The following is a 15,005-nucleotide window of genomic DNA, read 5'->3' as shown; positions in this document are numbered from 1 at the left end:
ATATAGATACCTTTCATTTATTCTATTTTTCCAGGCAAACTGAACTACTTGGTACTTCCTGAACTCCATATTCCATCTCCCACCTGTCATATAAGGCACAAACTTTTTCTCACAGCTGTAATAAAGTGCTTCTTTATCTCTTTTCAGAATCTTCGTCTTCCTTCAAATCTTCATTTCAGAAATCTTGATCATTCTTCCAAGTTCAGGTCCTGCCTCCTCCATGAAACCTTCCCAAATTCTTTCAAACCTCAAATTCCCTTATATTTTCTCAACTGTATGTGTGTTATAACTTGTAGTAGACTAATAAGCACAAGAACAGAGATATGGGACACTTTCACTGTTCTATTTATAAGACTTTGCATCTATAAGAAAAATAAGCAATAAATGGTAGTCCAACTTAACAACACCTCTCTATCTCTTCTTTGCAAATAATCTGCTTTAGCTAGAAGAGATATGTCCTCGAAAAGTAATTTCTTTGTACCTCTCATGGAGATCAGGTTCGGTCTTATGCTACAATTATTTGTGCACCTGGCATTTTCTTCCAGCAAATTATAAACTTTATGAAAATTGCCAGGACTATACCCAAAGATATCAAAAAGAGGGAAAGGATTTTGTTCCCATATGTTCAAATATATTTACAGCAGCTCTTTTTATAATAACAAAGACATGAAAACTACTGAAATGACTGTCAGGGGATGGCTGAACAAATTAGGGAATATAAATGTGGACTTTTGAGTATTGTTTTTTTCAATGCTCTATTTTCTCTCATCTCTCTACACCCACTTAAAAACAAAACTCTTATAATAAATATGGTTAGTCAAAAGCAATATAAATTCCTACATTGACATGTCCAAAAAAATGTCTTATTTTATACCCCAAGTTCACTACTTCTTTGTTAGGCGGTGACCTATGTCATCATCTCTAGAATCCAGGATGGTCGTTACATTAATCAGAACTCTTAAGTTTTTCAAAATGGAATTTTGAATTCAATAACTGTTTTTCTTCTTTTCTGAATAGGGTGGGGAGGTAGAAGGGAAAGGGTGAGTAGTACTAAAATTGTCCAAAGAAAACATCTTTCAGCTCACCAATCATCAGTTCATACAAGTCTTATCAGTTTTCTCTGAAATGATTCCTTTAATCCTTTCTTAGAACACAATAGTATTCAATTATATTAGTACACTATAATTTGTCTAGCCATTACCCAACTAACTGGCATCCCCTTCATTTCGAGTTCTTTGTGGATACATATGGGTCTTTTTCTTCTCTCTTTCATATGAACTTTTTTGGGTTACAGGTCTAATAAAAGGCATTGCTGAGTCAAAGGGTATATGAACAGTTTAATAATATAATGGGACTATTACTAGAGTATTGTAAGAAATGACAAAAGACATGTTTCAGAGAAATCTCAAGATAATATCTGTAAAGCATTTGGCACAATTCTTTGCACACATAAATGCTTAACACATTCTTTGCAATACTTAAGAATAGAACCAATCATGATCAGAGAATCCTGTTAAGAATACCCAATTCCTGCAGAAAGGTAATAAACACAAAGTGCATAAGAAGAGATACATTTTCAGGGATCATCATGGGAATCTTTTGCTAGACTATGCATATGTCAAAAGAATTTAGTTTTTCTTTTTTTACTGATTAGGGTGGGGAAAGAGAAGAGAAGAGTGAGTAATGCTAAGGTTGTCTTCCCCCCCCCCAAAAAAAAAGAAAAAAGAAAGAAAGAGGGTTTCTGAAGTATTTTTAAAAATACATAGAGAGGGGAGGCTAGGTGGCACAGTGGATAAAGCACTGGCCCTGGAGTCAGGAGTACCTGGGTTCAAATCCGGTCTCATACACTTAATAATTACCTAGCTGTGTGGCCAAGCTACTTAACCCCATTTGCCTTGCAAAACCATATATATATATATATATATATATATATATATATATATATATATACACACATACACACACACACACACACACACACACACACACACAGAGAGAGAGACAGACAGACAGAGAGACAGAGAGAGACAGAGAGAGAGAGAAACACAGAATTAAGGGGCAGCCAGGTGGTGTGGTAGTGAATAGAGGATAGAGCACTGGGCTTGAGATCAGGAAGACTATCTTCCCTAGTTCAAATATGGACTCAGACACTTACTAGTTGTGTGACCCTGGCAAGTCATTTAATCCTATTTGCCTCAGTTTCATTATCTGTAAAATAAGCTGGAGAAGAAAATGACAAACTACTCCAACATCTTAGCAAGAAAACCCCAAATGGGGTCACAAAGAGTCAGATACAACTGAATACCAACAACTAGTAACTAGAACAGAATGCAGCCATTAAAGAAAAACAAGAATGCTTTGAAAGCTGTATGTACAATTTCATGTATAATCCTTTTTCTGTTCTACTTTCTAAATGGAAATGTTCAAGTGATGTTTAAATTAAGAATTTAAAATGTTTTAAATTTAAGTTACATGAAGAAAGTGACTGCATTATTTCTATATCCCCTGTTATTAACACAATGCCTTATAAATATTGTATTCAATCAATATCTGTGGAATTGAATTACAGTAATAATTTTACAAAGATATGATAATGCCTTTTGAACTAAAAGGTAAAACAATGGAGTGTCATGAAATGAGGGATGGGACATGATCTTAACAATTAAGGTAATTCTGGACAACTTAACTTTTCAGTCTTGATTACTGATATAAGAAGTCATGAACAACACAATTATCCAGTTCTCTAATCACAGAAAGCAGGTGATTTATAAGAGCATTTTGAGAAGTCATTTCAGACTATTCCATGCAGTTTTTTGAATAGCAATTTCTCAATATCCAGACAGAAAAGTACCCAAACACAAATTGATTCTGGATGATTAAAAATGATAGCGCAAAGTTCATATATAAAGCATATGTACTTTCATAGAAAAGCCCCCTTATCCCTAATATTCTATTTTTAAATGTATGGTTATCTAGTTTCCAAGCCTATAGTAGAAAAGTAGAAGAAAATAATGAAAGACTGGGAAAGACTCACAGGCATTAACAGTCGAAAAAACACTGAGAAGTGGAAGCAGATCAATTCAAGAGCAAATATTTACTGAATACCTACTATGTTCAAGACATGGTATCGAAGATATAAAAGTGGATACAATTACAATATTTTACTATTTAATGGCCAGGAAGAAATAACTGATACAAAGGACAGTAAAAAAAAATACAAATGGAGAAGTCAAGGCAAAATGTTTTGAGATATCTAAGATTACTTTCACTTGGGGCAGAGAAGCCTTGATATTAGAGGTGGAATCTAAGTTAGGTCTTGAAGGAAAAAGGATGGGATGGGAAATACTTCAACAGATGGAGCTTGGGGTAGGTTGAGAGTCCACTCCAGGACTGGGTGACTGAATGAACAAGAATAAAGTGAAAGGAGACAATATGAAAAGAATAAGAGACAAGGCTAGAAAAACAGATAAGAAGCATTATGCTGAGATTTGAACACCAGAATAATTATGCATTATTCACAAAGTGCTAGAGAAATCACCTAAGTGTCCAGAGCGAGAGTGATGTGCTCAGAGGTATTCATTAGGCAGATGGGAGTATTTAAAAGGATTGATTAAGAAGAGAAGGAACAAGTATTTATTAAACTCCTATTGTGCAAAATGCTCCACAAATATTACCCTATCTGATCCTCATTACAACCTGAGAGATAGAGGCTATTCTGATCTCCATTTTAGTTGACAAAACTGAGCAGATAGAGTATGTGATTTGTCCAAGATAATAAAGTTAGGAAGTGTCAGAGGCTGGATTTGAACTCCAATCTTCCTGATTCCCTCCCCTTTTCCTTCTACCCCCTCACCCCCACCCCTCTCTTCATTAAACCACCTGACTGGCAGGAAATAATAGAAAAAGCAAAATCACACAAGAGATTATTATAGTAGTCTTGATAGAAATAAAGGAGGAACTGAAGAGGGGGAACTCTAGGGAAAGTGAAAAGGAATGGGGTGATCTGAGATAATGGGGAGAATTAATAAAGACCTTGAGAAACTGTTTGGATTTGTGAAGTGACAGAGATGGGGGGGGGAAGCAAGCAGCAAACTTTTAACTCCCTTTAAAATGAAAGCACCTAGTGTTAGACTAAGTTTACAATCTTTCTAGTAGCTTTTTTTTAAAAAAAGAAGTGACAAACTACCAAGGTAGAGTTAAAGATAGCCTGATGCTACAAATGTTAGATACATTTTAAAATAAAGTTTTTATGTACAAACTTTTCTTAGTTCCCCTATATCTTAAAAAGAAAACAAAGGCAGGATTTGGTCCTCTAGCTGTGGTTGTTGCTTGTGAATTTTTCTGACATAAGGAAAACTTGGGAAGTCATCTTTGGAATTACCATATTCCCACATCTGAAGACTTGCTCCACCATAACCCAATTTGGACAAGACCGTAGGTATTTCTCCACTCCATTCCCTGACTAGCTGTAAAGGACGTCCTTTAATAAGTCTCCTTGGACATGTAAGCCTTGTTCCTTCCCCTTTCTAGTGCAAACACAGAGTTACCACATTAACTACTCAATTGAAAAGATATTTACCACTAAATGACCACATCATTGCTCTGACCAAGAAGCTTTAAAGACTGTCGTTTGTTGGATGAACTACAAATTCCTCTACCTAGTAGCTGGAGATAGCCAGAAGACTCAGCAGAGAGAGTGCTAGGCCTGGAGTCAGGAAGGCCTGAATTCAAATCTGCCCTTAGACACTTAATAACTGAGTGACCAAGGGTAAGACACTTCTTCAACTGCAAAACAGAGATAATAAGAACTCCTACCTCCTGGGGTCCTTATGAGAATGAAATGAGATAATTGTAAAGCACTTAAAACAACAGCATCTAGAACATAATAGGTACTTAAGACATTCTTGTTCTGGACCACAAGGCCATTTCCTATGATTGTCCTCTATACCTAGATCACTCTCTTCCCTTCCCCTTTAGCAACAAGTTCTCTTGGAGGATCAGTTCAAGTGATGTCTGCTTTCAAAGGCCTTTCCTGACCTCTTCCTTGCTTACTAACCCTCCTCTATAATACTTTCTATTTTTTTTTGTAAAATACTTTATTTATTCAAGTCAAATGTAAGCTCCTTAAGAGCATGAACAGTTTTTAATCATATCCCTAATGTTCTCAGCACACAGAATGCAAGCTCACTTCCTTTAAGGATTTAGGATTTAGTCTTTGTACTTGTATGCCTACTTCCCCTCATAGGGTCTGACAGAGAAGAGACACTTAAATAGTTGTTGATTGAAATGGAAGACAATAAATAAATGATTGTTGATGTTCTCAATTGCATTATTCTTCCTTTTTAAAGAACTGTAGATTTTCTTCACAATGATCAAATATATTTAAAGTTAAGAAAACATAATGAGTGGTAAACCAAAGTAACGGAAAATGACCCATATTATTTTGTAATAACTGCTCTGTTAGGTAGATTAATTTTGTTTTGTTTTTTTTTAAATAAGAAGATGGGAGGGACTGTTGGTTTTGAAGAAGTGACTCTTGTATTATTAAATCAAAAGTCATCAATTAACTAGAAGATAGTATGTCAGAAACTAGGAATAGATCAGCATCCCTCACCCTATACCAAGATAAGGTCAAAATGGGTGCAGGATTTAGACATAAAAGACAATATTGTAAGCAGATTAGGAGAACAAGATACAGTTTACCTATCAAGTCTATGGAAAGGGGAGTAGTTTATGAGCAAAGGAAAGAAAGAGAAGATAAAAAAATCAAACTAATTTTGATTACATTAAATTAAAAAGTTTTTACATAAACAAAACCACTGTAACCAAGATCAAAAGGAATGTAGTAAATTGGTAAACAGTTTTTACAACTGGTGTTTCTAACAAAGGACTCATTTCTAAAATATGAAAACAGAGTCAAATTTATTTTTAAAAAAGTCATTCCCCAAATGGCAAATACAAAGACAATTTTTGGAGAAAGAAATTAAAGCTATCTATAGTCTTATGAAAAACTGCTTTAAATCATTTATTGGTTAGAGAAATGCAAATTAAAGTAACTCTGAGGTACCACCTCACACCTCTCAGACTGGCCAATATGATCAGAAAGGACAATGATCAATGTGGGGGGGGGGGGGTTGTGGGAAATCTAGGACACTAATGCATTGTTGGTGGCCTTGTGAACTGATCCAACCTTGCCCAAAGAGCAATAAAAATGTGCGTACTTTGATCTAGCAATATCACTACTGGCTCTGTATCCTGAAGAGATCATGTAAAAGGGTCAAAATCACACTTGGAAAAAAATATTCATAATAGCTCTTTTTGAAGTGATAAAGAATGGGTAATTGAGGGGATGACCATCAATTGGGGAATGGTTGAACAAACTGTGGTAGGTGTATGTGACAGAAAATTATTGCTCCTTAAGAAATAATGGGGGGGGGGGGGGGCTAGGCGGCACAGTGGATAGAGCACCGGCCATGGAGTCAGGAAGACCTGAGCTCAAATCCGACCTCAGATACTTAATAATAATCTAGCTTGGGCAAGCCACTTAACCCCACTGCCTTGCAAAAAAAAAAGAAAACCTAAAAAAACTACAAAGAAATAATGAGGGATGGGGTTTCGAAAAAAGCCTGGAAAGAGTTGCATGAATTGATGCTGAGTGAGATGAGCAGAATCAGAACACTGGACACTAACATCATGGGGCGATGCCCACCCATGATGGACTTGGGCATTTCCTCTGGACAACACTGATTGCTAGAAACCAGCACAGTATGTAATGAGAAGGCAACATATTTATATAATAAAAAACGGTTAGAAAGAAAAAAAGTCGTCCATTTCTGAAAGTTAACAGGACGGTATGGCGGGGCACGTGCTGGGGCGAGCGTGCAAAGTATGTGCCACAACTACCGGGTCTTTGGTCACCCGCGGACTTCGCGGATGCCCGAGTTCTGACTCCCCCACGGGTGCCAGCCCCACCAGGAGGCCGAGTCACGCTGCCAATGCCAAGCTCCCACTGGGCCCCGCGGGCTGGGCGACCCTGGAGACCGGCAGACACGGGGGATCCGTCAGCCCGGGGCAGCTGGGCGGGTGGAGGGGCGAGGAGCGGGGGCAGCGGCTCCGCAAGGGGCACCCGGGGCCCTCGGGGCCACGCCGCCGGCTCCGCCCGCCCGGGGGCTCCTCCGCCGGCACAGCTCGGGGCTGGGGCCCGGCCCCCCGCGGGTGAAGGGGAGGCCGCCCGGGTGCCTTCCGCAGAGGCCCGTGCGGAGGGGGCGCCCCCGCCTGCACCTCCGTGCCAGCCCCCCGGGCCGGGAAGAAGGGGCAGAGCCGGGGCGCGGCTCCGGAGCCCGCGGGGGCACGCCGCCCCGGCCCTCCGGCCGCCCGAGGGGACAGGGGCGGCGCGCCGGGCCCCACTCACCAGCTGTCGCCGCCCGACGTCGGCGGCGGCGATGCCTCCTCTCCTTCCGCCATTGCTGTTGACGTCCACGTCACTTTGCCGAAAAGCGAGCCGGGGTCGCGGAAGGCTGGGATCCCGAGTGTCGTAAAAGAGTCCCGCTTCGGAGGCTGAGCCCGGGCAGAGGCGGGAGGAGGCCCGAGCGGCGGCGCGATGACGTCGGCACGCTCCACGCCTGCCAGACTACATGTCCCAGCAGGCGACGCGCCCGGGGCTGGGCGCGCCGCTTCCTCCCGGCTCGGGGGTCGGAGGTCGCGGCCTGTGGCCTCGGGGAGGCCCGGAAAGGCGTCCCGCCCCCTTGCTGCCTGGGGATGGCGGCGGTGGCGGCGGCGGCTCGGGGCCGCACGCGCCGCCTCCCCGCCCCTCGGCGGCGTGGGCTGCCTGTCCGGGGCAGGGAAGCTGGCGAGCCCCGCGGGCGCCGGGCTCCTCCCGCGGGCTGCTGCCCCTCTGTGCGCGCACAGTGCCCGAGCCCGAGCCGAGAAGCGCCCACTGCGGGCACGGGAGTGGCGGAGCCCACCCCGTGGCCGAAGGCCCCTCAGAGACCGATGGGACCCACGCAGCAATGTTCATCGGCCCGAGGGCAACAAAGGAGTGCGCCCCTCTGACCCGGCAATGCCGCTCCTGGGCCTGTGCCCCGAGGAGATGATGGAAAAGGGTAAAAACGGCACTTGGACAAAAACGTTCCTGGCGGCAAAGAATTGGAAATCCAGTGAATGCCCTTCAGTTGGGGAATGGCTTAGCCAACTGGCATATGGATGTCATGGAACACTATTGTTCTGTTAGAAACCAGGAGGGACGGGATGTCAGGGAGGCCTGGAGGGATTGGCATGGACTGATGCTGAGCGAGATGAGCAGAACCAGAAAAACACTGTACACCCTAACAGCAACATGGGGGTGATGATCAACCTTGATGGAGTTGCTCGTTCCATCAGCAACGATCAGGGACAATTTGGGCTGTCTGCGATGGAGAATACCATCTGTATCCAGAGAAACAACTGTGGAGTTTGAACAAACACCAAGGACTGTTAACTTTAATTTAGGAAAAAAAACATATCCTATGGTCTGATCTTGCTATCTCTTATACTTTATGTTTCTTCCTTAAGCATATGATTTCTTTCTCATCACATTCAGTTTGGATCAATATATACCATAGAAACAATGTAAAGACTGGCAAATTGCCTTATGTGGGGGGGGAGTAAGATTTGAGGGAAAATTGTAAAATTCAAAATCTTTAAGTACAAAAAAAAGAACTTGAGGTGTTCAAAATGGATTTTTTGAAAAATTATTTGTGAAAAAATATCATTTGGGAAAATAAGGGGATGGGAAGTATAAGTGAGAGGGGAAGGAGAAAGCAGCAAAGCTAATAAGTACACCAATTGCAACTGATAGAATGTAGAATTTTTTTTTAATTTTATTTTTAACAGGGCTAAGTGATACCCAAGGTCACACAGCTAGGCAATTGTAAGAGCCTGAGGCTGAGTTTGAACTCAGGTGCTCCTGACTCCAGGGCTGGTGCTCTGTCCACTGTGCCACCTAGCTGCCTCCTACTCTCTTCCTTAAAATATCACAGTCCTAGGGATTGACCTAACAGTTTCCCTGACAGTAGCCAATATTTGTTCTTTCTGATCACAGAATTTTTCCCTCACTGACCCACTGCAAACAGAAACATTACAATTTCCCACTAAATCCCTTTAAAATTTTCTCATACTTTGTTTTATTTTTGCAGCTGACAGAGGAAACCTTGAGACTTTAATATCATAATAAATTCTTTCCAATCCAACAAGCAATTATTAAGGACCTGTTATGTATAAATCTCTATACCAGACATAGAATGGTTCTTGTTCTATCGGGTGAAGAGGAGGCAAGGGAACATAACATGTAAACAAATGTCTATGGTACTATTAAAAGAAATGATTATTAATAACCAATGATTTAGGAAGGTCCTAAATGCTCCTTTTTCTATAGTCTTCAATTCAAAGTTCAGCCTCTTGGATGTTATTGATAATGAGATTGAAGTAAGGCTCTTCAATCTTGGTCAGACCCCTCCCAACCTTACAGTGAAGTTTCATGCCATGACTCTGCTAGACTCCAGATTTCACAGGCATATAACAATGAGGTCAGCACAATGGTTCTGTAGACCTTCAGTTTGGTAGTTCTCTTCCACACTTTCCTTCAGAGATTCCCAAACACAGAGCTAGCTCTGGTAACTCATGGTAGCTCATTATCAATGGAAAGTATACTGCCAAGTTAAGTAAACTTATTCAACACTGCTTCATTTTCTGTAACTAATGGTTCCATATATTGATGGTATTGGGTTAGCTGGTTAAAGCACCTATGGCTTTTTGGTATTGTTAGGCCAAAATTGGCACAAGCAGAAGAGAACTGCTACATACTTGGTTGCCTCTCAAATTCAGAGACCAAATTCATCTGCATGCAAAAAAAAAAACCCAAAAACGTCCCAACACTCCCTCCACTTTAGCCTTGATTTGTAAGTCTTTTCAAGTTAGTTTGCCATCAATGGCCATTGACCTTAATGCCATTTTCATTCTCATTGAAGCTTTCTAATGACATTGTTAAAAAAACATTTTGCTAAAAAAGCATGGGAACAACCACACAGCCTTATTTCACTTCTTGATCATCATCCATTATCCAGAATCAAGGTGAGCACGCTGTCATGAAATTGATAGACAATACTAATGAAGTTCTCTGGGCATCCAGATTTTGACATAATATTTCCATTTTTAAGTATCTAAGGCCTTTGTCAGATTGACCAATTGTGTACAAACTTCTGTTCTTCAATCATTTTTCCTGGGGTTGGACAGAAAACACCATATCAAGTGTTCCTTGGCTGTTTCTGAAGCCACACTGGCTCTCAGGTAGATGACCATCTTCCAGGTGAATGATCAACCTGGCAATAATCAGAGGATCCTGGCAATAATCTTGCCAGAAATGACTAAGAGAAATATCCCTGTAATTGTCACAGAACAATCTGTTTCCTTTACCTTTAAAGAGATGGACAATGGAGTCATCTTTGAACTTCAGAGGAATAACTTCCTCTTGCCATATAACCTGGAAAAATTCAGTCAGCTTTTGTATGAGCAGTGGACCCCCCTGCCTTGTAAATCTCAGCTGGAATAGAATCAGCACCAGATGCTTTGCTGCATGACAGAAGGCTAAAGGCATTCGAAACCTCTTTTTTAGTTGGAAATTCGTCTGGAGATAATTTTCTAATACCTGTGGTAAGTGATCAATGGCTCCAGTATTAATTGAGTTAATTAAGTGGTCTGCTGGGACCACTATGGAAGTGTTCAACCCATCTCTCCAGGATTGTGTTCTTTTCAACAATTATTATGATTCAGTCAACATTGAATAGTTGAGATGCATCACAGTTTTGATCTATTAAAAAGCCTTTAAGGGATCATGAAAATGTTTTGGATCACTACTATCAGTGTAAAACTGAATTTTATCTGCCTTCTGTCCTAAGAATTCTGCTTCTCTCTCTAAGCTTGTATTGCAGTTTACTTTTTTTTTTTTGGCAAGGCAGTGGGGTTAAGTGATTTGCCAAGGTCACACAGCTAAGTGATTATTTAACGTCTGAGGCTGGATTTGAACTCAGCTCCTCCTGACTCCAGGGCTGGTGCTCTAACCACTGTGCCACCTAACTGCCCTGCAGTTTACTTTTGATGGAATTAAACAGGCCTTCTTAGAGTTCAATGAATTATCTTACTGATATGCCCTGTGAGGTTCTCATTTTCTGAATTTTTCCATCATTTTCATCAAATCAATGAGTGTTTGTGAGTGTTTTAGTCCAGATGAATAAATGCAGCACTGCATGCCAAATTTCTGAAAGTTGCCCACTCTTTTTCTGCTCCACTGTTGCCAATCATGTGTTGGCTAGCTTTCCCTCCAAGTTAGGAAGAACTGTTCTGGCTCTGAGAAGCACTCTAATCTGTTGACATTAAATTGTCTGTTGTTCTCTTTCCTTGGGGTTCACCTGTTTGGTTGAATGCAAATATTTAGCTTGGAGAGGATAAGTCTATGCTCAGTCTAGCACACTGTACCGTACATCACCTTCATTACTCTCACATCCTATTTCTTGACTCCATTCCTCCCAAGGACTCCCCACCAGGTAGCCTGACTAAAGTCACTATGACTAAAGTCACCCAAAATTATAAACTTTCTCTTGACACATTGAGATTCATCATAGTGGGAGCATAGGCACTAAGTGGCAATTTCATTGTATTGAGTCTGTTGTTTACTCCCTTTGGTATACGTAAAAATTGTTGGCTAGAATTGTTTTGACTGGAAAACCTACCTTAGCTTCATGGTGCTCCCTTTCACTGCAACCACTCCAGAAAAACATGCTTCCAGCTCTGACTTTGGTAAGCTGACCTTCATTTGCCAACCTTATTATACTCAGGGTTGCTATTTGGATGTAACATCTGAAGAATTGTTTCACAACAAGAGCTGCTTGCCTTTCAGTCCACTGGATTTTGTGTTATTTATAAGTGTGTGTATATTCTATTGTAACAGTGGTGAGTGGGATCATCTTGGCGAAAGTTTTTTGAATTTTTTTGTTTCCACCATAGGATAGGATCCCTTTCTGCCAGGGTTGGATGAAGCAGACAATTTTTAGGGCACTTTTCCTAGCCCCTTTCTCCCATCAGGAGGTCAGCAAAGCAGTCTTTAACAGGCTGCTCAGACAACCGGGGTTTGTTGAATTCCACTGTTGGGGGACAGATAACCCTATGGCCTGGGCCTCCTATGTGCACGATTGTGATTACAATTCCCAGTGTACCTGCACCTGCTGCCTTGTCACCTGCTTGTCACCACAGGAGTTTGAGGTCAGTTTACAAAAATTGGGAAATGGTATGGGTATGCCTTTTGATTTGTGCATGAATTAGATTTAAGTGAGGCAGTGTTGTACAAAGTCATTAGCCTTACTATCTCTCTCTTTTCTGTTTCTATTTTCTTTCTTAATTTATGGAATAAAACAAACATTTCCATAATATAGCATGATAAAAAAGATAATTGCACATGAAATCACAACTCTATCTTGTGCAGTTTGCTATTCCTTTTAAATATATAATAAAATTATCAAGTAAATTCCTTTTTTTTATCTTCCATTCCCTCCACCCTAGTGATGGCTACTATTAGACACATATATAAAATTATTCTATACATACTTTTATTTATCGGTTCTTTCTCTAGCTAGAGATAGCATTTTTCTTCATATGTCCCTTATAGTTAATTTGGTTATTTATAAATTGAAATGACTTCTTTGCTCAAAGTAGTTCTTAAAACAATATTGCTGTTACTGTATATAATGTTTGCTCATTTTATTCTTCATTATTTCATATGAGTTTTTCCATGTTTTTCTAAGATCATTGAGCTCAATCTTTTTTTTTTTTGTTGTTTGTTTTTGTAAGGCAGTGGGTTTAAGTGACTTGCCCAAGATCACACAGCAAATTACTAAGTGACTGAGACTGAATTTGAACTCAAGTCCTCCTGACTCCAGGGTGGGTGCTCTATCCACTGCCCCACCTAGCTTCCCCCATTTCTTTTTAAAAAATATTTTATTTTATTTTTCCCCCAGTTATATGTAAAAACAAGTTTTAACATTCATTTTTAAAACTTGAGAGTTCTGAATTCTCTCCAATCAGTTTTTCCACATTCATGTCTAATTGTTGCTTCTTGGTCCATACACAGATTCCTCAGGAGACAAGTAAGATGGTCTGATACTCCCATCTCTTTGAGTACTTCCACATTTTGTTGTGATCCCCACAGTCAAAGGCTTTAGTGTGGTCAATGAAGCAGAAAGTTTTTCTGGAACCCCCTTGCTTACTTCCTAGTCCAATGAATTTTGGCAATTTGGTCTTTAGTTCATCGCTGCTTTGAAAACCAGCTTGCTTGTCTGGTTCACATATTATCAAAGCCTCTCTTGCAGAATTTTAAATGTAACCTTGTTGATGTGTGGAATGAGTACAATTTGTTTGGTAATTTAAACATTCCTTGACTTTCCCTTTCTTTAGGACTAGGTCATAAACTGATCTTTTCCAATCCAGTGACCACTCTTGAGTTTTCCAAAATTTGCTGACATTGAATGCAGCCCTTTAACAGCATTATCTTTTAGTCTTTTAAATAGCTCAGTAGAAATTCAATCACGTCCACTAGCCTTATTGTTAGCATTGCTTCCTATGGCCCACTTGACTTCATTCTCCAGGATTAATAGATTAATAACTGTAGATTAATAACACACTATTGTGGTTATTGGTGGTGTTAAAATCTTTCTTGTATAGTTCTTTTGTCTATTCTTTATAATCTCTCAAATTATAGGAACTATATGACTATAGGGAGTCTTATATTTCTCCCCATGCACAAAATATATATTATCACAGGACTATCCTTCAGGGAACTGCCCTAGATGGGCCTGGGACAGGAATCAAGGTACATATATGATAATTTGAGGAAGAAGAAAACACTTGGGGAATCAGGAAAGGCTTCCCATAGGAGTTAGCATAAAAGCTGATTCTTGAGGGAAGCTAAGGAATTTTAAGAAGTATTGGTCAAGAGGAAGATCATTCCAGACACTGCTACCACCCAGATTCAGGATCTCATCCTTGAATTCATCCTCGAATTACTACAGCAACCCACTGGCCGGTCTCCCCGTCTCAAGTTTCTCTGAATTCCCAATCATTTCTTCACTCAGCCTGTCAATTTGCTTTTCCTAAAGTATAAGTCTGATATCACACACACACACATACATACTCCTGACTCTTGTTCATTCAACTCCCTATTATCTCTAGGATCAGATAGGAAATCATATTTAACTTTTTAAATCTTTTATAATCTGGGACCTTCCTATCTTTCCAGGCTTCTTATACCTTACTCTGCACCATATACTCTGTGATCCAGTAATACTGGTCCCTTTGATGCTCTCTGCAGAAGACCCTTGATCTCCTGTCTCTGTATGTTTCACTGGCTAGCCCCTTGATAGGATCCTAAACAATACCCCAGATCTAATTTCCTTTCATAAGGCCTCACCAGAATAGATAAGTATACCTTGACCTAACCACATCACCTGCCACATCATCCTGTTTAGATACCACAGAGGTCAGTCAATAAGAAAGTGGCAACAACAGGATGTAGACCAGACCCTAGATCATAAATCACAGAAGGGATTTCCATAGAGCAACTTCTGTACACTACCCTTCTTTGCTGTTCTTGGTTGAACTTATGAAGTCAAGCTAATTATTAAATCATTATCATACACTAATACTCCCCTAAATGGGTTTTTCTGTATGCACTCTGGGTAACCACTTACACCTGGGTAACCACCCAACACCTCCTCCCTGTATAGCAAAATTAATGTTAGAAACACAGTACTTCTCTTGCCCTATATAAAAGCTCCTAGATTCACCTTGACCAGCACCTACTTGAGCTATCTTCATGACTTCTGGAACAAGCTGTTCTGCCTGTCCCTTCCACCAAGGGAAGTCTTCATATGTTTGGGTAGATATCCCCTGACTCACTGATGCATTTGAGGTCTAAGAGTTAC

General features: G+C 40.5%; 1 protein-coding gene across 2 annotated transcripts in view; it reads right to left on the bottom strand.

Moving 5' to 3' along the window:
• TBC1D23 (TBC1 domain family member 23) overlaps positions 1 to 7,766 on the bottom strand; it is a 62,986-nt gene extending 55,220 nt beyond the window's left edge. For both annotated transcript variants that reach the window (XM_074214321.1, XM_074214322.1), the window contains exon 1: positions 7,412 to 7,766. In XM_074214321.1, coding sequence (XP_074070422.1) covers positions 7,412 to 7,464 — 53 coding nt within the window. In that variant the 5' untranslated portion in view covers positions 7,465 to 7,766. The remainder of the gene's footprint in view (positions 1 to 7,411) is intronic.
• Between the last annotated feature and the right edge of the window lie 7,239 nt (positions 7,767 to 15,005).

The sequence above is a fragment of the Macrotis lagotis genome, chromosome 1 (assembly GCF_037893015.1).
Source record: "Macrotis lagotis isolate mMagLag1 chromosome 1, bilby.v1.9.chrom.fasta, whole genome shotgun sequence".
Classification (NCBI taxonomy): Eukaryota; Metazoa; Chordata; class Mammalia; order Peramelemorphia; family Peramelidae; genus Macrotis; species Macrotis lagotis.
Note: the sequence above shows the minus strand (reverse complement) of the source record. Positions and strands in the feature narration are given on the sequence as shown.